General features: G+C 49.5%; 6 protein-coding genes across 7 annotated transcripts; 4 read left to right on the forward strand and 2 right to left on the reverse strand.

Moving 5' to 3' along the window:
* Positions 1 to 83: 83 nt before the first annotated feature.
* AAFC00_005649 (uncharacterized protein) lies at positions 84 to 1,831 on the forward strand (the record flags this gene model as incomplete). Its single annotated transcript, XM_069345461.1, has 2 exons — positions 84 to 120; positions 180 to 1,831. The coding sequence occupies 2 exons, from the start codon at positions 84 to 86 to the stop codon at positions 1,829 to 1,831; spliced, it is 1,689 nt and encodes a 562-aa protein (XP_069203295.1).
* A 381-nt stretch (positions 1,832 to 2,212) lies between these two features.
* AAFC00_005650 (uncharacterized protein) lies at positions 2,213 to 3,134 on the reverse strand (the record flags this gene model as incomplete). Its single annotated transcript, XM_069345462.1, has 2 exons — positions 2,213 to 2,668; positions 2,763 to 3,134. The coding sequence occupies 2 exons, from the start codon at positions 3,132 to 3,134 to the stop codon at positions 2,213 to 2,215; spliced, it is 828 nt and encodes a 275-aa protein (XP_069203296.1).
* Positions 3,135 to 4,050: 916 nt separating this feature from the next.
* Positions 4,051 to 5,363, forward strand: AAFC00_005651 (uncharacterized protein; the record flags this gene model as incomplete). The annotated part of the gene is made up of 3 exons (XM_069345463.1): positions 4,051 to 4,345; positions 4,397 to 4,979; positions 5,051 to 5,363. 3 exons carry the CDS (start codon positions 4,051 to 4,053, stop codon positions 5,361 to 5,363), a joined length of 1,191 nt encoding a protein of 396 aa, XP_069203297.1.
* Positions 5,364 to 6,406: 1,043 nt separating this feature from the next.
* On the forward strand, positions 6,407 to 8,658 carry AAFC00_005652 (uncharacterized protein; the record flags this gene model as incomplete). Of its 2 annotated transcripts, XM_069345464.1 has the most annotated exons (5): positions 6,407 to 6,785; positions 6,840 to 7,039; positions 7,089 to 7,480; positions 7,534 to 8,112; positions 8,163 to 8,658. In XM_069345464.1, 5 exons carry the CDS (start codon positions 6,407 to 6,409, stop codon positions 8,656 to 8,658), a joined length of 2,046 nt encoding a protein of 681 aa, XP_069203298.1. The 2 variants fall into 2 exon arrangements, with proteins under 2 accessions (XP_069203298.1, XP_069203299.1); XM_069345465.1 differs by lacking the exon at positions 6,407 to 6,785 and having other exon boundaries at positions 6,947 to 7,039.
* A 3,898-nt stretch (positions 8,659 to 12,556) lies between these two features.
* AAFC00_005653 (uncharacterized protein) lies at positions 12,557 to 13,816 on the forward strand (the record flags this gene model as incomplete). The annotated part of the gene is made up of 1 exon (XM_069345466.1): positions 12,557 to 13,816. The coding sequence occupies one exon, from the start codon at positions 12,557 to 12,559 to the stop codon at positions 13,814 to 13,816; it is 1,260 nt and encodes a 419-aa protein (XP_069203300.1).
* A 144-nt stretch (positions 13,817 to 13,960) lies between these two features.
* On the reverse strand, positions 13,961 to 20,199 carry AAFC00_005654 (uncharacterized protein; the record flags this gene model as incomplete). The annotated part of the gene is made up of 2 exons (XM_069345467.1): positions 13,961 to 19,789; positions 19,837 to 20,199. 2 exons carry the CDS (start codon positions 20,197 to 20,199, stop codon positions 13,961 to 13,963), a joined length of 6,192 nt encoding a protein of 2,063 aa, XP_069203301.1.
* Between the last annotated feature and the right edge of the window lie 997 nt (positions 20,200 to 21,196).

The raw sequence follows: 21,196 nt of genomic DNA on the forward strand, positions 1-21,196 counted from the left end.
GTGGTCTTTACAACAACAGTTTCCAGAGTTGCCTCGTTCATCTTCACAATCACTCCCTCGACTCAGCATATCAGTTGGCAGTCATGTTGGAATTCTATGATCTCGTGGTAGTAGGGTCAGGTAGGTCACGACATCTAACGACGTGATACATATGGCCTTTGCTGAGACCGACACAACAGGATGGTTCGGACTTGGTGCTGCTCGGGCATATATCCAGACCCATCCCAAGGAAAACATCACTGTACTCGAGAGCGAGCAGAGTGTGGGTGGCACCTGGTCGCAGAACAGGTTATACCCTGGCTTGAAATCCAACAATATGCTGGGAAGCTATGAATTCCCAGACTATCCCATGGACTCAGAAGTCTATGGTATCAAGCCGGGTGGTCACATTCCGGGTGCAGTGCTTTCCCGTTATTTGACCGACTTTGCCCGAGAGTTTGGGATTTTGGAGCGCACGAAGTTCAACACCACTGTGACAGAAGTTGAACCAAGTTCATCTAGTGGATGGAAGCTGACTGTCAAAACACTCTCCGGAGAGCGCGTAGTAGAGACTGCTAAGCTGATCCTGGCCACAGGCCTCACATCAACCCCTAACATACCATCCTATCGAGGGGCGGACGATTTCGGCAACCCCTTCTTCCATGCAAAAGACTTCTGCAGGAAGGCACCTGAGTTGAAAGGCGTCAAGAACGTAGTAGTTGTCGGTGGCGCCAAGTCTGCTTACGACGTGGCCTATGCCATGGTGGAAAGCGGTGCAACTGTTGACTTGGTGATACGACCCAACGGCCATGGACCGGTCTGGATTGCGCCTCGCCATGTTACTCCTTTGAAGAAGCGTATGGACATCATACTCAACGTCCGTTTCATGTCATGGTTTAGTCCTTGTCCTTGGGGCTCTGAAGATGGCTATCCCAGAACCCGTCAATTTCTGCATAATACTGCCATTGGTCGGTTCATCGTGAAGTGCTTCTGGAAAGTCCTTTGCAATGATGTATTGACCGCCAACGATTACGATTCTCATCCTGAACTCAGCAAACTAAAGCCATGGCATCCTGTCTTCTGGATCGGAAGTGGTCTTAGTATTCTGAACTACGATACAAGTCTGTTTGACATGGTCAAACAAGGCAGAATACGAGTTCATATCGAAGAGATCGATCACCTCGAGCCTGGCCAAGTGGTGCTTGATTCAGGAGAACGCCTGACAGCCGATGCTCTGATATGCTCCACGGGCTGGAAGAAGGAATCCACGATCAAATTCCACGGGCTTGAGAAAAGTGGTCTTGGATTGCAATTATCAAGCAAAGAAAAGACCCAATTGAGTGCCGAATTTGATGAGAAAGTGTTGGCTATGTTCCCGATCCTGCGGGATCAACCACAGCTACGCTTCCAACCTGGCCCTGCTGATCCACTTCGGTACTACCGTTTCATGGTCCCTCCAGCTCTGCTTGAGAAGCGCAACCTGGCATTCGCTGGTATGATCTCCTCTGTCAGCACATCAATTGCGTCCACTGTGCAAGGAATTTGGATATCCAAATATCTCGATGGAGATCTCGACCGTATGGCACAGACAAACGAAGCCGTGATCAACGAGATAATGTTGCATACGCAATGGGGCAAGTGGCGATACCCATGCGGTTACGGCGCCAGTCTGCCAGACTTTGTCTTCGAGGGCATTCCTTACGTAGACATGTTGCTGAAGGATCTTGGCTTGAACAACCACCGAAAGAGTTCGGTGTACAAAGAGTTGACTTCGCCGTATACTCCGAGGGATTATGCTGGCCTCCTCGACGAGTTAGCTCAAAAGACTCCTGCAAAGAAAGTGAGATGGTAGAGTAATCTCACTACTTCCGACCACTCCTTGCATCATGGCTACTATTAGCGTCTTATCTGAATTATATCAAATTCCTGCACAATGACGATACCGCCTCTCGTTTCCGTGTGAATGTCTATAAATACCCGACCGTGAGGTTGTGTGCACAACATCATCGCATGCGCATTCCAGAGGCCACAACAGTAGAGCCAACAAATGTATCGAAATGTTCGTGCAATAGCTGTGAATAAATTGTGCACAGGCCTCATTCGACTTCAAACAGCAGCCGGATCCGACCCGTGGCGGTCGTGAATTGCAAAACCTGCGACTCCGTCGACAATGGACAGGGCTTGGTGGGGTTGAATGATTGTGGAAACTAGCATTAACTGACCCTCTATAAATCTAATCCTCGTAACTGATCACGCCGTCGATTGTACCGGCATGGAGACCTCCCGTGACTTGAATGTCAGCAGCAGTTGTGAAGCTGGCACCGTCGCTGAGGAAGTAGATGATAGCGGCGGTCAGATCATTTTGCGTGCTGAGTCGTCTAAGAGGAGGTGAAAGCCACATTTGGTCTCCCTCACGCTTGCTCTTCATCGCGCGCACACTACGAGTCATCTCTGAGTCTACGTATCCAGGAGAAATGGTGTTGACTCGAATTTGGTGCTTCGCCAGTTCGACCGCTAACGCTTTTGCGAGCATCAGTATCCCACCTTTGGATGCGTTGTATGCGGCCATCCGGTAGCCTGGCAATCCGATATGAGAGGATTGAGATGCGATCATGACTATACTACCACCGCTGCCTTGCTTTATGATTTGTTTGGCAACAAGCTGAACAATGAAGAATGTGCCTCGAACCTAAAATGTGGCGCAACGCATTTATGTTAGCTGTATGGACTGTGTAACGCAGGAGCTCGATCAGGTGTGCTACATGGGTGGAGGTAAGCCTTACGTTGATCTCCTGGATCCGAGTGAACTCCTCCCAGGTTTGTTCGATAAATGGCTTGTCGATAGCGATTCCCGCTGCAGGTACGCAGCCGTCGATTGTCCCAAGAGCATCGAGGGCTTGGGAGAATCCAGCATTGAGGCTGTCCTCTTTGGTCACATCCGTTTGGATGTAGATAGCTTTGCTTCCGTATCTTGAGTGGAGTGAGTTGAACTCATCTACAGGCTGAGACTGGATATCCAATACAGCAACATTGCCACCCATCTCGCAGATTGCACGCGTTGCTGCAAAGCCAATGCCCTGAGCTCCGCCAGTAATTATATAATTGCGCCCGCGGAGCTCGAACATCGGCCTCACATCGTCAAGTTTGTCTGCCATGTTCAAAGTTCTTTGTGGAACTCGCTGCCGTTCAAATTCTGCTACTATGGTGAAGGTGCAGTCAGTTGACCAAGTCGTTCTTGTATACTTCTATACCTACCAGAGTTCGGGTTTGAAGTGTTTCGAAGACAAGACGTATCATTATTGCCTAATCACCCCGCACCCATGGTCCGTTATCTGTTCAAATACCCAGTGCTTTACCCGACACGTCTTACCCGACTGTCTTGCCGCGGAAATTGATCTGACTGTTAAACTTTGCCCGACTTAACATTGCGGAAAGTATCACTTTGCGATCCGCATGAGCGATAGAATGAGATCCAGCATCGTGCCGACTGTATGTCATGTCGGCATCGAGATAAGCCAATCAGTAGATAACCGATTGGCATTGGACAGTTGCTTCGCAACAGTGTCAAGATAGAAATCTTGTCATGGGATTTGGAAGATACAGTAAGATACCCATAGTGAAGGTGTGAAGGTGTGAAGGTGTGAAGGTGGGCGCGGGGTCGATCTGCACTTTGTGGTGACAGGACGGCGGGCCGTGCACTTGCGTCGCTTACCCTACCTTAGTGCCTCCATGCCATATTGTACTGTACCTTATCACTTTGCGCTCTGTCGATTGTGTTGTGTTATCTGACAGGCTCTACTCTATGAATTTGTAACGCACTCGATCAATATAAGTCGGAACACGTCTACTCCTATCATCTAAGTCCGACAAGTCTACGAGAGAGATAGGCCGAGATACGGTGCATCTGTATCTTACCAGTCAATAATTCGATCTGCCCAACACAGGAGTGAACATACTAATACCGACTGATCGCGGATTCACTTCTCAACGCCAGTTACCTTCGCATTATTCATAGAGTCCAGGCTTGCTTGCACGCTTGAGAGGCCATCCTTGGTTTTTTTGCCACTTGCCATGTCTACAACAACAGCCTTGGAGCCTGTCTCCAATATTACTTTGCAGAAGCCCCTCTCGAGACTCGGCCGTGGTCCTGGCTTGATCATAATCACAGATCAAGCCTCCCTGTCCAAAGGCTCGATTAATCACACGCTTGACCCTCTTCCACGCCAGAAATGGGCCGAGGAGGGATATGCAGTGGCTGAGTTACGAATCTCTGAGGACAGCGAGTTCCAGTCAGACCTGGTCACTGCGATACGTGGGCTTGAGCAGCTCGCAGAATGCAGCAGCGACACTGGGTTTGGATTAATATGTTCGTTGCTTGGATGACATGGTCAGAAAAATGCTAATGTATCTTTTCAAGCATATTTGACAAGCGGCAGTGCAGCAATAGCGTCAGATATCATTGACAAGGCCCCCGAAGTTATTGTGGTAGTGTCATATGGTGAAGGCCACTTATTTGTCCAGTCAAAGCCAATCCTTCAGCACCTTGCAGGTAGATCCAAGACAGCACCAAATGGCGTTGCCAATAAGGTCTACACGTACCCTACAGCCGAAGCATTCTTTGTACTACCTTCCCACGCAGCCTTCAATTCACCGGCAGCAGCTGTCTCTCATACTCGAACATTGGCTTTCATCAAACCAATTCTTGGCGGACCTTACTTCGATCTCGAGGCTATATGGGAAGAACATACCCTTTATGAGTTCGAAGAGCGCGATGTCGCAAAGACAATGGCCACTATGGTTCAGGAGCCATACGTCAACCATGTGCCTACGATCACCGGTGGCATCGGCAGATTGAAGCTCACCGGCTTCTACCGTGACCATTTCATTTTCAACAACCCCGATGACACGGCACTTGAGCTTGTGAGCAGGACAGTTGGAATTGACAGAGTGATCGACGAGTTCATATTCTCATTCACTCACGACAAGATTATTGATTGGCTGTAAGTTGATTTACCTCCTCACATGTACAGCCAAAGCAAATACAGCGACATTGACTATTTGCGATGCGTAGATTACCGGGCGTGCCGCCAACTGGCAAACACGTCAAAGTGCCATTCACAGGCGTTGTGAACATTCGGGGCGATCATTTGTACCACGAGCATATTTGGTGGGACCAGGCAACTGTTCTGGTACAGCTTGGCTTGTTGCCCGAATACCTTCCATTCCCATATCCTATCAACGGCAAAATGCCCGAGCCTGGCAATCGATTCGAGTATCGAGTTCCTGCAGCAGGGGTTGAGACAGCAACAAAGCTTGCCGATGAAAATGCAGTCGAGTCAAATGCATTTTTTGACTTCGCACCTCGTGAGGTCGAGGACAAGTAGCCAGCTGTGAAAATTTTAACTGTATAAGCATACATATCCTGAATCTTGTGTTCAGGCTCAGGTAGTCGAACACATGCTCATTTGCCGCGTACAACATGCAGTTGAATTATGACCTTCACCAATCTCAAAGTCGCTTGCCGCTATGTTGTGAAAACCTATCACAAATTGGTCTTCACAGGCCGTAAATGGCTGATCACAGAACTTGGCGAAGACGTCCTACTGTCGTGTGCAATTTACTTAATTCTGCCCTGTCATGTCGATGGCCCCGATATCGTACTTTCCCGATGAAAACCTAAGTTACCTTACGGTTATGGAAGAAGATAGCGTCGGCTAACTCACCCACCTGAGCACATCATTGCGGGTAGTGCACCCCCACATGCTGATGAGAAGCCTTGTCCACAGCTGAGAGAAGCTACTGTACCTTATCGTAGCTAGATAGCAACAGAGCAGAGCCGACTGTTTCTCGAGATAAGAATGCAAAGGTCTAATCTAGTCAGAGGCCAAGTCATGTTGTTGTACATCCATCATGTATGCAGGACAAGTCAATGCACAATCGTTCTCTTTTTAGCTATCGTAACATGTGGTAAATCAAGGTAGGTTAGCTTAGGACAGCTTAGCAGGTATGTATGCAAAGCGGGGAATCAGGGCCTGGAGCTTCGCGTGCGAACCGCCTTTATCGGTATCTTTTGATTCCAACCAGCAATACAACTTGCTCGCGATGTGGTGCAAACGTTCCGTCGCACCTGACTGGGAAACGAAGAGCCAAAGCCACCATGTGCTATAGTAAATTGACTTTCGCGGAGCGATAAGAGAAATATGCAGATACCTACCTAGCTAGGTACCCTATCTGGGCAGGCTCGGCCTATACCGTACATATAGGTCTAACTCCTGCTACCGCCGCCCGTATACCACTTTTCCATCTGCATACCTGTTATCTCGCCTTCTCTCTTAAGGCGTTACGATTGGCAGAAGATGAGGAAGGTCATAAGACTCGAAGAAACTCTTTCATAAGAAACGATATTGCATAGTCCACCACCTCAGATATGCCTCGCCCGAAGATTCGTCCAGAGGATCGGCAACGCGCGTACAAAGCTTGCAATTCCTGTAAAGCATCAAAGAAAAGATGCGACTCGCAGCTCCCGTGCGCAATGTGCGTGCGTCGCAATTGCGCGCAGACGTGCAATTACTCCGCAGCTGCAAGTCGTCGTCGGGCGACACTCCCTGACGTTGGGAGTATGCCGCGCGGGTCATCTGCTGCAGCACTACTTCCGGCAGCATCTCCAACGCCGAGCACGTCCACTGGTCAATATGAGAATGATGATACAGTCATCTCCGACCTTGGTTTCGAAAATGACGGGTTGTCAAGCTCAGCGCCGCAAGGTACGGGGCCTAGGATGTTGCTAAGCTCCAAAGGCGAGAGAGGTGTGTTCTACGTAACACTCGTGGTGTTCTTCGTACTGATCGCAAGTTTGTCAGTTTATGTGGGAGGAACAGCATCTCTCTCTTTTCTCCACTTCTTACGTCAAATTTTGAAGCAACACATGGGCCCCTCTCCTTTCACTGAAAATGCGCGGCAAGATATAATGCTCGAAGCCAATCCTGTGAATACTGAGTTCGAGCTGACTGACGAGGATGTTCCTTCAAGGAATGAGCTCATCGACGCTTATTTCGCCGCCGTGAGTGACCTCAATTCCCCAAAGTCAAGTTTTTGCTCATCAAATACAGACAAGCGGTTTGCTCTACCTTTTTACACGAGAGGAGCTGGCAGAAGTACAGCGTAGAGCTGCCTCCGATGAGAATAATAATCGTGATGAAGCTGCAGCTTTGTATCTAGCTGTCGCTATCGGTGGACAATGTAGGGGTTCAAGTCGATCTGATCTGCGATACGCAACTCAATGTTTTACCAAGGGTCAACAATTCGCTTTTGAGGGAATGCTGCAAGACCCAAGTTTGAACATGATTAGGATATTCCTACTCATGGCTTTCTATATGCTAGGCGCTTGTCGCAGGAATACAGCGTTCATGTATATTGGCGTGGCATCTAAAGCTGCTTCTGCATTGGGGTTGCATATGACGGGTAGGCAACGTCATTTCGACCGCCAGACATTGGATAAAAGGTATGAGTATGATTCACTTGCAACACTCAGAATTCTGCTAAGGATAAACAAAGGCTGCGCATATGGAAGAGTCTCCGTATACTGGACCTACTCGTGACTGCCATACTCGGTAGACCATGTCAGTCCTTTCAGATAAAGCACGACACACTTCTAAACCACACAAATAACCAATCGAATGACGCATTCGATGCGACTTTTGATGCATGTGTACTCTTAGAAACAATGGTTCAGGACCTGGGCAAGAATGGCAGCGTTGACGTTGATTACGCTGAGTTGTTCCTACGTCAACTAGGGGTATGGAGTGCAAGCCTGCCAAAGGAGCTACGGGAATTCAGAAGCCCTGATGTCGCCGTAGATCCCGTGTCGCAGGAACTCGTGATTGGTGGATTACACAATGCCTGTGTCTATTATTTTGCTGTTATGCTCGTCACTCGCCCTTTCTTCATTTCACATTCGATATCGCTCATTGCTGCACGTGGACCACATAACAGCGATCCTGGACGAGGCGGAGAAGAGGAGTCTCGAAAAGCCAAGTTGGCCCAGGCGTGTGTTGATGCGGCTACGTTCATGGCACGAATTTGTCATGATGCTTCCGAATCTGGTCTCTTTCTCAAAAACATGTGCATACTCAAGTAAGCATAATCTCATCTGTAAAGGGAAGAGAGCTAACTCAGTCGCATAGAGCCTGGCTGTTCGCTGCAGGATTAGTGCTCGGATTCTCCATTTTCGCCGATAGCAATCCGTCCTGGGAAAAGGAGGTCGTGTTCACCAAAGCACGAGAAATTCTAAGCAAGCTGTCAGATCTCAGCCCACAGGCAGCGCATTACCATGAGATACTCACGGCATTCGCCGAAGCCATTGACAAGTATCGATTTGAAGTATCTCGCAAGACGTGGGGATCGGGGAAAAACCTCGTGAACGAGATCTTTGCCCTCAGCTTCGCAAACCAAGATTCAGACGTGCAATACGCTACTCCAGTCTCAAGAGCCCTGGACTTGCTGGAGGCAGAGGTGATCAGCGACCAGGAGAGCCGCCCGAATGAATCCAATGCCATGTCATTTCAAATGGATGGCGGGCATGACTATGGTTCCTATGAGTGGAATGACTTCTCCATCCAGATCCCGGAGGACTTCTCCATGGACGTGGAGCCGCTCGGCCTGTTCTTTGACTCTATCTGAAGTCCTAGAGTCATCAATAATTGAAAGGCTTGGCACGTGCAATCTGCTCCTTGGACTTGACCTGGCGAGAATTTGCCTCCTAGAATATCCACTTTGAACGTCTGACCAGTGCTCTTTCCCGATTGAAAGACCTTGATAGCGAACACTCCCTCGTCGAAAACCTTGACAGAGACGCAAATCTGCCGTAGCTGCTGGGCAAAATGTCGCGACCGATCCAGCTACCCATTATCATCGAATAGAGTTGCGGAACGACCTACACGAAATAGACTTCTGGTCGCACTTACCGTGTGGGCAACGTCCACGAGAACAGAACGGGTACGGGGGATGAGAGTGCATAGCAATCCTGGCCAATAACGATCATACTATACATGATTAGCCTCCCTGCCTTGCTAGTTATTCAACGCACCAGCCTCATAAGACGCTTTGGTGCCCGATGAGCGACCTGGATGATGCACGGTGATTCACAGCTGTCATGGAGAATCCGTATTCACGAAGGGCTCATAGTAACATGTAAGCTATCCTGATTTCATTTCCTGTCTTAGAGACGCTGGCATGTCTCAAAACAATAGCTGTAGTCATCACGCGTCTACGCTTGAGACTCCCGCTCGTCCATCAATTCTCAAGATTATTTCGATATACAGTACTAGTAGGCGCTGCGACGCGGTCGTGAGACCTTCATTGCAGCGGGGTAATAGTACATAGAAATTCGAGCACGAGGGCCGAGCCTGGGCACCCAAGAAGACCGGTGATAACGATAGAGCAGATGCCGACAGCCTGCCCTTCAAAGACTGTTGCAAAGCCAAAGGAGATGCAATATCCAATTCCATACCTCAGGTAGGTTCTAATTGGTTGATATGGGTTGGTGCATCTCGACTTGGCAAAGCGGGAAATCTTGGCATGGCGGAGTGTTTCTTTACACTTCCGCTACGTCAACGTTCCAATTTCTCCCACGCCGAGTAATACTTTAGACTTGTATTCAAAATTCGGAATGCTCTATCTCGCAATCAAGAGAATGGATCGGACTGTTTCGGAGCCTGGAAACCTTCTCATCGACCATTGGGACTATCGGCCAAGACATACTGATAGAGACTTCATGCCTGCTGCTTACAACTACACGATGTCTCTGAACCTTACCTTACACTATGAATTCGAGCATGCCAATGCTACTCTTCTCGGTATTGGATCGAATTCGACCTTGGCAACGATAGCATATGGACGCCACGTGCTGTCGGTCGTGCGCGATTTATGCTCTCGTTGAACAATGCGGACATGGGGTACGGGGTACGGGGTATGGGGTATGGGGGTGAAAAGCATGTTCCAGATCATGCACTCTTCCTCTTGGCAGTGGAGGATCTACTGGTTGCAGTATAAGTTCGCATCGTCCCCTCTGCCTGGATCAACATATATTAAGATTCTAAGGCTGTTTCCTCTCGAGATCCCTTTCGCGGACAGAGATACGGCCAAGCCAATCGTTATTTGAATACCATACTTCTCTCGTCTTCACTATATCTATACTTCCATCATGGCCGACATTTCAAAGGCAATTGAGAAGTCATCGGCATTGATGGTGGAGTGTGTCGATGATTTGGAGAAGCCGATCGAGCGCAAAGATTATTCTGGCGCTCATGAAAAGACTGATCCCCGGGAGATCGCTCTCGTCAAGAAATTGGATCGGTGGATTATGGTAAGATATCTACGTCGCTAGCAGTAGTGAAGTGCTGCTAATAATCTGATAGCCCATGTTATGGAGCATGTGTTGGTTGAATTATCTGGACCGTAACGCCATCGCCCTGGCACGTCTCTATGACCTTGAAGAGGACTTGAACTTGAACAGCACCCGTAAGCTAGCATCTATCTACTGTTTGTACATGCCACTGCTAATGTTCAAATGCAGAGTACAGACGTGCGTCAGTATCCTGTTTGTTGGTTATCTGTTGGGCCAAATTCCATCGAATATGTTCTTGACTCGCACAAGGCCCAGTCATTATATGGTACGTTCTATGGTGTGGACGAGAATGTCCAGGCTCTTTGTTCGAGGCTGACGTTCTTCACCACAGGGTAGCTGCATGGCTCTTTGGGCGGTAGTGTCCGCGTTGACCGCCGTTGTCCATAATTATACAGGTCTCGTCCTTGTTCGTTTCTTTCTCGGGCTAACAGAGGCTCCTTACTATCCTGGCGCTGTCTACCTTCTGAGCATCTTTTACACTCGCAAGGAGATCGCCACGCGTATTGCCATCCTATATACCGGTAACATCTTCGCTACAGCATTCGCAGGCTTGATCGCTGCGGGAGTTTTCCATGGAATGGACGATGTAGCCGGACTTGCGGGATGGAAGTGGCTGTTCATCCTACAGGGTGTTGTCACTTTTGTCATTGCAATCGTCGGATACTTCTGCCTTCCAGACTTCCCGCTTACGACCAGATCGTTGACCCCCGAGGAGAGGGAGCTTGCACACTTGCGTATCGAGATCGATACCGTTGGTAACAAGGGGGAGACGAGCACTATGGCTGGGCTGAAGCAAGCAGCGGCGGACCCAGTGGTCTGGCTATTTGCACCTATGGCACATCTGCATCTTGCTGCCAATGGATTCAAGAATTTCGTACGTGTCGTTCTGCATCTCGCCATATGACTAGAGGACTCACACTTTGCGGTTTCCAACTGTCGTAAAGACTCTTGGCTTCGACACGACAATCACTCTTGTCTTAACATGCCCTCCTGTAAGTCTAACTAGGTATCGTTGTCTGCACAGGTGTCCACTAACGATGGATGTAGTACCTCATCGCCGGTGCCTCCACAATCCTTGTCTCATGGCTTTCGGGCAGGTACAATGAGCGCACGTGGCACATCACTGCATCCAAGAGTGTCGCCATCATTGGTTTTATCATCAGCGCGGTCACGTTGAACACGGGTGTCCGATACTTCAGCATGATCATCTTCACCATCGGAACCTACGCTGTCAACTCGCTGATCCTTGGCTGGGTTGGAAGCACGTGTGGCCAGACGAAGGAGAAGGAGGCCGTCGCCATTGGTATTGTCACGACCGTGATGAATGCCAGTTTCATCTGGACTCCCGTAAGTCCACACTTCCGCTGACGATATTGTATCACCACTGACTCTGCAACAGTACTTGTGGCCCAAGAGCGACGCACCCCATTACGGCATCGCCATGTACTCGAGCGCTGCATTTTCTGCTGGCACCGCATTGACTGCGTGGGTTGTCAAGTTCATCATGAAGCGTCGCAACGAAAAGCTTAGGCAAGCTGAGGAAGAGAACCAGATGCTCTTCGTCTATTAGACTGTATGCATATCGTTGCCAATGCCCAAAGATGTGATGGTTTCTGCGATCACGGAGATAACAATGAGCGTGTATATCGTTACATAGGTGGTAGAAACCGCGCCAGGCAGCTAACATATATCATCTTACGAGTCATGGTTGTCTTCCAGAGCCTTATGTGAGTCCATCACAACCCTGAAAACCGCTAGTTTCGGCTTGTGTTCTCATGTACACGAATTGTGATCCATGATAGGTGGAGTGAAGCAAAGTACTGTGTGGTAGAGGATACCTTGGCAACGCGACTCGTTCGGGGGAACTACAAACCGTGCCCCACATAAAGCAGAGTCATCGCTCATTGGCTCAAGCATCGGGTCTCAGATCCCCGAGATCTGTGGAAACACTACTTGTGATTGGACCATGCTTCGGGTCCGTAATAGCATCTCGATAAGATCTCAGTACGGCCGAGCAGAGAGAATCATTGCATATTTCATAGACGGGGCACACATATATAACGAGCATGTCTCGTTTGAAGTGTTTACATGTGCAATCGAACACAATAGTCTTATTCGTCTTACGCACAGCAGTCGTCACTTACACATCGCTCTATCTTATCTTCTTCTACAATGCGAGTCTTGATCAGTGGCGCGGGTATTGCTGGCCCCACGTTAGCTTTCTTCCTACGGAGAATCGGTGCCCACGTCACCATTGTAGAGAAGAGTCCATCTTTGCTACCTCATGGACAAAATGTCGACATCCAGGGCAGCGCGATCTCAGCCATTAAGAAAATGGGATTGATCGACCAAGTACGACGACTGAACACCGGGGAAAAAGGTACACATATTATTGGCCAGAACGGACAGCCATTCGCGTCGTTTCCCGTCATGGAAGGGTGCTCGGCTAGCCCCAGTTCGGAATTCGAGATCCTCCGTGGAGACTTGGCGGCGGTCCTCTATGACGCTACCAAGGACCAACCAAACACTGACTACCTATTCGACGCTACCATCAGAGAAGTCATCTCTAATGCTGATGACTCGGTCGGAGTAGCCTTGAGTAATGGCGAGACACGGGACTTTGATCTCTTAGTTGCAGCAGATGGGCAGTGGTCAAAGGTGCGAAAGCAATGTTTCCCTTCAGAGTCCATTTCTGTAGTGGAAACAGGCATGTATGCTGTTTACTGGACTATTCCACGTTTGCCGAGCGACAACGATTGGTGGAATGTCTATGTGGCTCTCAAATCAAGAGTTGTCACCGTACGTCCCGATCCACACGGAACCATGAGGGCAATGTTCACTTGCATGCCCTCTAGTCCTGCTCAGAAGAGAGCTTGGCTAGAGGCATCAAAGGGTGGTAGACAAATGCAGGAAGACCTTCTCAAAAGGGAGTTCTCTGATGCAGGGTGGCAGACGAAAAGACTGTTGGCATCTATGGACCAAGTAGCCGACTTCTACTTCCAGCATGTGCAGCAAATCAAGATGACTAGATGGTCAAGATCACGTGTTATTTGTTTGGGAGATGCCGCCTATGCGCCAACGCCTCTGACAGGAATGGGCACTTCACTAGCTATCATCGGGGCATACGTTCTTGCAGGAGAACTGAGCCGATTGGATCACGGCGCACACCCTTCAAGAGCGCTCGAAGCTTACGAACGCACTTTCCGTCCCTTTGTTGAACGGATACAAGACATTCCATTCTTCATCCCAGGCGTCATGCATCCCCAGGCATCGTGGAAGCGGAAGATATTGCAGACTTGCATATGGTCAATTTCTAAACTTGTGTCGTTCGAATGGTTGATGGACAGATTGCCAAGCCCTGAGGACCATGACGAAGGTTTTTCTCTGCCATACTACCCTGCTCTGGAGTCTCAGCTGGAGAGGTGCCAATGATAATGCGTTCATACTGCTGCTATGGATAATGCTACAAGCTTCAACAAAACAGAAGACGTTGCTTTCGTTATTCCTATCTCTGTACCAATATGCTCTTATTAGATTCAATAGCTAGTTAACTCAAGTCGTTACTAAGCGTTCTGCTCAGGACCATAGTATCAGGGGTTTCGATCGATGAGTCGCCAATTCTTCGATGGTCGCAGCCAAATCTTGAAGGGCTTGCTCAACAAATGCTTTGTTGTTCTCGTTACCGACTACCCCGACCCTGGTTTGTCCATTTCGAACGAACGACACAACCTTGAATGGTTGAGGTGAGTCACCGTGCGGATTAGATATCTCCACTCTACAGGTGGTCCCAGCGAAAGGCATCGTATCGAAGTCCTCGACATCTTGATGGTGGACAACTGAGTCAAAGAATTGAGTCTCCGCTGACCACTGCGTACACTCCTTAGCTATCTTTGTGAAGCCGACAAAGTCATGTGCTGCGGATTCAGAAGACTGTGTCTGTACAAAATCCAAAAGATCATCGCCTGTCCACTGTGACTCGAATGACACCCTGACAGGGGTGAATTGGTAAGTTGGACCCATGACATCATGCACTGCTGTTGATCCGATTTGTCGGCCTGATGTTATGTTGCCGAACGTCACATCTGAAGACTTGAGACGACGAGCGAGCAAGAGTGCCCAGGCCGCGGTCAGCAAGTTTGCAATGGTAATTTCTTGTGGGCGTCCAGAGATGTTGACTGGCTTCTCAAGGAAAATTCCTCGGTCCGTGGAGTCCACGGATGTCCCGGCCATAGTGGAAATCGACGAGCCATGCAAAAGGGTGCGCCAGTACTTCAGTGCTGCATCCGTTGCAGGTCCTCTTCCACAACGCGCAATGTACGATGGATAAGATTCAAACTCTGAGACCCTATGACCCTGGTACAAAGTCTCCAAATCTCGGAGGAGCCTGGGTAAGGATTCGCCATCGTATTGTGCATGAGATAGTCTCAGTATAAGACAATTCTGGTCGTCATCCCCTTCAACGAAGATGAATTGGAGGAAAGGGGATCCTAAAGCGAGGTCACTCTCGATGTCGGCCTCGTATAGGATAGAGACATGCTCCTCGAAATCTTCAGGAGCATCAATCACCGCCAGAGGTGCTTCTAATTCGGTCAGGACCACTTGTAGGAGATCGTTTTCATGCTGGATGAACACGGTACGCAAAATGTCATGAGTGCTGATGAGTTGATCACATGCACGCATCAAAGATTCTCGGTCAATACCACGTCCGAAATATTGCATAGTGTACTGAACAGACGTTTTCGGTGCTCGAATGGTTTGTCTGACGTCGATTACTTGTGAGTCAGTTGCCCGGCATACATCTTGTATGGCCCAATAAGGATCAGCAAGTCTGGGACGGACTATTTCAGATAGGAAAGACTCGCGATCCACAGGACCCAGTGTCGAGAAGGGTTCGTAGCGGTGGACTTCCTCTTTAGCAACATGGTCCACTTTCAAAACCTTTGCCGCGTCTCTAAGACGCATGTGTTGAAAGATGTTGGCTACTGTCAGCACATGTCCTTGTCTACGAAGACTTGAAGTCAGCTTCATTGCCAGTACAGAATCACCGCCAAGGCGAAAGAAGTTGTCGTCAACATCAATTTGTTCTGGCTTCATCCCAAGTATTGTTGCCCACGCGGACAGCAAAATGCTCTCCGAGCTTGTCAGGTTCACTCGTGCTAGTGCTTTGGACCATGTATCCTGGAAACCTGCATGGAGCTCCAACATGGTATCTTGAGGAATAGTAGATGCCAAGTCGTTCAGCAGAGTGTGGTCGTCGATATCGACTCCCACAGGAATTTTGTCAACAATGACATATGCGGATGGGAGCATATACGATGGTAGAGCGTCTTTTATCGACTTATCGACCTTTTTCACAGCGATTGCAAGTTCGATTGATATCTCGCCATGGATGGTTATCTCGGTTGCTGATGTCCCAGCTTCCATGGAGATGGTATGGTCCTTCGACAACAATTTCACCCTCTGTTGATGAGAATGCTGCATCTCTATGAAGACCACAAGCTCGGGCTCGAGCGTCCGATGTTTGTTGTCTGATACCGGTTGACGTATTGCTGCAGTAGCCAAGGTATTGGGCGGCAGACTTCTCGAGAAATACTTCTCAAGTTCTGCAGTGTCCACAGCATGACCGTGCACAGGAATAACCTTGTCTTTTCGGCCGACAAACACCAGGCTGCCATCGTCTTGTAGCCGAACCAGATCACCAGTGGGAGAAACGACTCCCGCACGTCCAGCATGAGCCACAGTCCCAGTCGTGAGCCAGATGGGAGTGACACCAGTTCCAGCGGGGAAGAACGTACTCTCGAGCCAGAGCTCTCCTATACAGCCAATAGGCGATAATCGTGTCGCATCTCTGGCATCACACACCCAGGGTACAACTGCGCGAGGATAAACTGACCCTTGCATTATGTTGGTGTTCGTACGTAATCTCTCCGACGATACCTCCAAAGCCAGTGGGGGAGTGTGGTTCCACTGCCAGATCTGGTTCAACTCAGCCTCGGGTAAGCACGATAGTTCATTGACGGAGGCGGTCAGATTGCGCGTAAGCTGCTCGCATGCTTTCTCTAGCTGCGCTAGGACTCGCTCCATCTGGGCAATACCAACGAGGCTACTGTCGAAATTTGCCCGGATTCTGACCCCGCCCTTCCGCAGCCCAAACGCCAACATGACTGGGTAGGGATTGAAGTGCAGAGCTTCACGTACAACATCGCCAGTCTCGAAGCCAAGCTCGCTGCCTTCGTAATCCGGCTCCGGTTGGATGACCAGGCCTGTACCAGCTTCGCATGCATATTGAGCATCTTGACTGACTTTCCTGATGTATTGCATACCCAGGTGCTGATATGGAGTACGTGCCAACATGCTTTGTTGTATTGCAGCTAAATAGCTTTCTACAGAGCGCGTGCGGTATATGCGGATTCGTACAGGCACTGTTGCGATCAGTGGTCCAATGATGCCCTCAACACCGGGCAGCTCAATGTCTCGTCCGGTAAGTGTCTCGCCAAACACGACGTCGTCGTTGCCGGTGTACTGCGACGCTACAAGTGCCCATGCACCTCGAATCAGAGTCGCAATGGTGAAAGGAGATCCTGAAGCTACCGCGAGATCGACTGATCGCTCGATTGTGGAGTCTGGTTGGGGGAGGTAGTCTCGTGAGGGCAGGCGTGGAAACTGAGGTCCAACTGCGCCATTCAACTCCGTTCGCCAGAAATCCTGAGTTGCGCTTTCACCGATATCGTGAACAAATCGCACGAAATCTCTCATCTGCACACCAGATTCAATGCATTTTCCTTGCAGAGCGTCACTGACTTTTTGCAGTACTAATGGCTCAGACCAACCGTCATAGAGGACGTGATGAATGGTCCAGATCATGTATCTATTGCCACTGCTCTCGTCAGTCACGATAGCATAGCGAGCTAGACTTTGGCCAAGGTCCATTCTCTCACTGCGATCCTGTTCGAGGTATAGTTGCAGATCATTGGAATATCTCCATGCGATCGTATCTTTCAACACAACTTGCTGGAGTCCAGGTTCCTGGAGCTGTGCGAGACGAGTCCGTAGGATAGGGCTCGAGACAACGACCCTGTCCCAGGCTGACTTCCAGGAATTGAGCTCAATCGATAAAGGTATAAGCGCAATCCTTTGAGCAACATAAGGCTTAGTCGACTTGAGCGAGAAGGTAAACAGTGACTCTTGCGTAGGTGTGCACGAGTATATGTCCTCGATTGCTGTAGGCCTTGTTCCGCAAGCAATTGACGCCTCCAAAGAAAGACTCTCAAGATCGCGAGATATCATAGAGAATTCTCTGATCTCACACTGCTCCTCGGGCCTATTGAACTGGACAGTGCTGGCCATGCCTGAGAGTGTTGGACTTCCGAACGTATTGATGACTGTGAGTGTGAGACCTTGCACTCTACAGACGGACACGAGTCTCATTGCCGCCAAAGAATCTCCACCCAGTGCGAAGAAATTATCATTTTGGCCAATAGCTTCAGCATCAAGTTTGAGAATTTCTGCCCACGCATCACGTAGCCGTGTCTCCGAATCAGTCAGGTCACCAGAAGAAGGTCCGGAATCTCCCTCATCCAGCTGTCGTAGGTCCACTTTGACACCGAACTCTCTGAGGCGTTTACGATCAGTCTTGCCAGAGATCAACACAGGAATCCAGTTGACTGATACATATGCAGTCGGAACCATGTACCGCGGGAGGACTTCTGCAATAGCATGCTTGGCCCGCGTCAACCTTTCGCGGAGTCCAGGTTCAGGTTGCACCAATATCAGATCGGTATCTTGGGGCGCTTCAGTGGAATCAGACGCCACAAATACCACCAAGATAGGTTGACCGGCGGAAGATTGAGGCACTATAACTTCTGCGATGACATTTATATCTGAGGGCAAGATGGCCTTGAGTTGACTCTCAATTTCACCAAGTTCGACGCGCTGACCACGTAATTTGACCTGCGTATCTTTTCGCCCGACGAAAATAATACCTCCAGAACCATCTGGATCGTATCTGCCAAGGTCACCAGTCTTGTAGAGGCGTCCTTGTCGACCACTGAAGTGCTTGTATCCGGACAGAAGCCACGGTGGATCTTCGATGAACGCTGCCGCGGTCTTGTCCGCGTCATTCAGATAGCCTTGTCCGACGATAGGGCCCTCGACCAGCAATTCACCTACGGCACCGACCGGCATGAGTACATTGTGGTCGTTTGGGTCAACCACCCACATAGCAGCGCCGTTGCCGGTTCCGATTGAAATGTATCTCCTGCCTGTGGCAGCACTGCTGTTGACTGTACAGCCAATTGTGCACTCGCAGGGGCCATAGCCTATGATTATCCTGGTGTCTCGTCCCCACATTGCAACATCTCTCGCTGACACAGCCTCGCCTCCGAGGCCGAGACCATCTAACGACTTTATGACGTCTGGACTCAAGATTCGAGCGACTGAAGGCGTCAGACCAGCGTATGTGACTCCCATCCTTCGCATTGCTTCGTTGATATCGTTGAGTCTGGCCTCGTCAGAGGGAATACAAAGGCAGCCGCCGTTGCCGAGGGTCAGGAGCATGCTGTCGATGCTTACGTCAAAAGCATAAGATGCGAAGTCAAGGACTCGGGAATTGTCGGCATAACCCACGGCCTTCGCTCGAGGAATAGCACTGCTTGTATAGGTTTCGTGGGAGATCTTGACCCCTTTTGGGGTGCCGGTACTTCCGGATGTAAATATAATGTACATCAAAGTAGAAGGCGGCACGGACTGTAAGTTCTTCGAAGAATATGGTTGTGGGATGTGAGTGAATGTTTCCTCTTCCACAACAATCAAGAGACCGTCTGGATGAATAGCCTTTGATAGACCCTGCTGCTGGCGAGATGCTACAATAAGTTTTGCATCGACTTGTCCGGCCATATTCTGAAGGCGCCCAAGCGGCAGAGTCGGGTCCATCAATACAAAAGTTGCCCCGGCTTTCATTACTGCGAGCACAACAACAATGGTCCATCTCGATTTCTCAAAGCATACTGGTACAATCTCATGTGGCTGAACACCTGTCGTTACGAGCGTATCTGCTAGAAATGTAGAGTATTGGTCAACTTGGGCATACGTCAGAGTGCCGTCCCAGGACGAGATCGCTTCTCTGTCAGCAAGCCTCTGTGCCAATCCCGAGATCTTTTCATGCATGCAAAAACTGTACGCAGTAGGTAGTGTATGATTCCATTGCCATATTTCAGCCATATCATATGCAGTAGGTCGAAGGCTGTCCTCGATGGACGCTTCTGGATTGGAGATACACATCTTCGCAGTGTCGGCAAGTGTGCGGATATAGCGAGTCACCGCAGCTAGCAAAACATCCACGGTGTGCCACAACGGCCGTATCGCAATATATCCATTCACGAGGCGCAGCTCAAGATGAAGCACACCCTTGAAAATTAGCGACTGGAGCGAACTAACAAAGTAAGCTCACTTACAACTTCTTCCACCTTATCGGAAGTCTGCGATAGGGTACTAGTACTTAGGATGATCGATATGGTACCAGAGTCGGCCTCGATCTGCTCTTGGCGACTCGCAGCGAGGTAAGAAGATATTGCTGCAAGAGTATCTTTGACAGGACTTTGCAGATTCACAATCACGTCTTTCATCGCCAGGCGTCTTTTATTCGTGGACTGCGGTACCAGTGGATCTTTCCGCGTGTCGTAAGCCCAATCAAAGGATATATCACTGTCCTCTCTGGACCGCAGAAGCACAATAACCCACGATAGAAGTACGACATCTTCTCTCATGCCGGTTGGAAAAGTGATCTGACTGGAAGGAAGGCCCTGGACTTCGAACATTTCAGCGCCGGCATGGTAGGTATGAGCCGTTGCCTGCACATTCACAGAGCCATTTTCTCCCTCTTCTTGACTGTGTATGTCAACTATCATGGCCGCAAGTTAGAGTGGTTAGCCTTCATAAGCTGTTAGAGAAAGTAGGGAAGAGCTCTAGCAGAGGCTGATAGTCGTAGAAGAATACTTGCCGAGCATCATATCGATATAATCAGTCCATACTTCCTCTCTACTTGCCCTCGGTAAGAGATCATAGCGAATAACAAGGCGTTCCGGTTGATCATGCATAAAGGTCCGAGCGACATCGGCAACGCAGACGGCTACGAACGCGCTCCAACGCAGAGCTGCTGCGGAGCTCGCGTGTAGAAGCACATATCCTGCGATGGTAAGGTAGCCTACCTTGCTTTAGTTCACCATGTTGCACATCCTAAGGTATGGCGCGGAGGAGGTGACGCCAACGTCTCATCGTCGAAGTGTCACACACGAGCGCACAGACCTGCAGCCGACAAGGAACCAAGTCAAGGGCACACTTTCCTCAGCAACACTAGAATCTTATCTGATGTAGGACAAGGGTCCGAAATAAATCCTCGTGTTTTGGAGCACAATTTAAATAAGGTTTTATCAGATCCGACGACTCGGTATTTCTAACCGGTGATCGGCGCTCTCTTATTGGTTGGGAACCGCAGTGCAGGAAGCGTTTCTATACATGATCGTGTCGGAATTTCTGTTACGTGCCGTATGCAAGTGCAACAAACTACTATCTGTCTAGTTCGAAGTCTAGCCACCTTAGCTTTGCCTCAAGGCGTAGTGGGTATTTCGCTAGCGTATCCTGCGACACGGTCCAAGAGTGGACCTCAACGAACAGGCCCCTTAGTCTAATGGGCTAAACTAGCGCACAATCTAATCAGATGATCAGATTTTCGGAATCGATCGCAGTGTTCTCGACGAGTCCATGGTCGGCCCTCGATGACCGCTCGAATTGAGTCTGCCAGGGAACTCGGGCCTG

Source organism: Neodothiora populina, assembly GCF_041146345.1.
Source record: "Neodothiora populina strain CPC 39397 chromosome Unknown canker_contig_5, whole genome shotgun sequence".
In the NCBI taxonomy this organism is placed as follows: domain Eukaryota; kingdom Fungi; phylum Ascomycota; class Dothideomycetes; order Dothideales; family Dothioraceae; genus Neodothiora; species Neodothiora populina.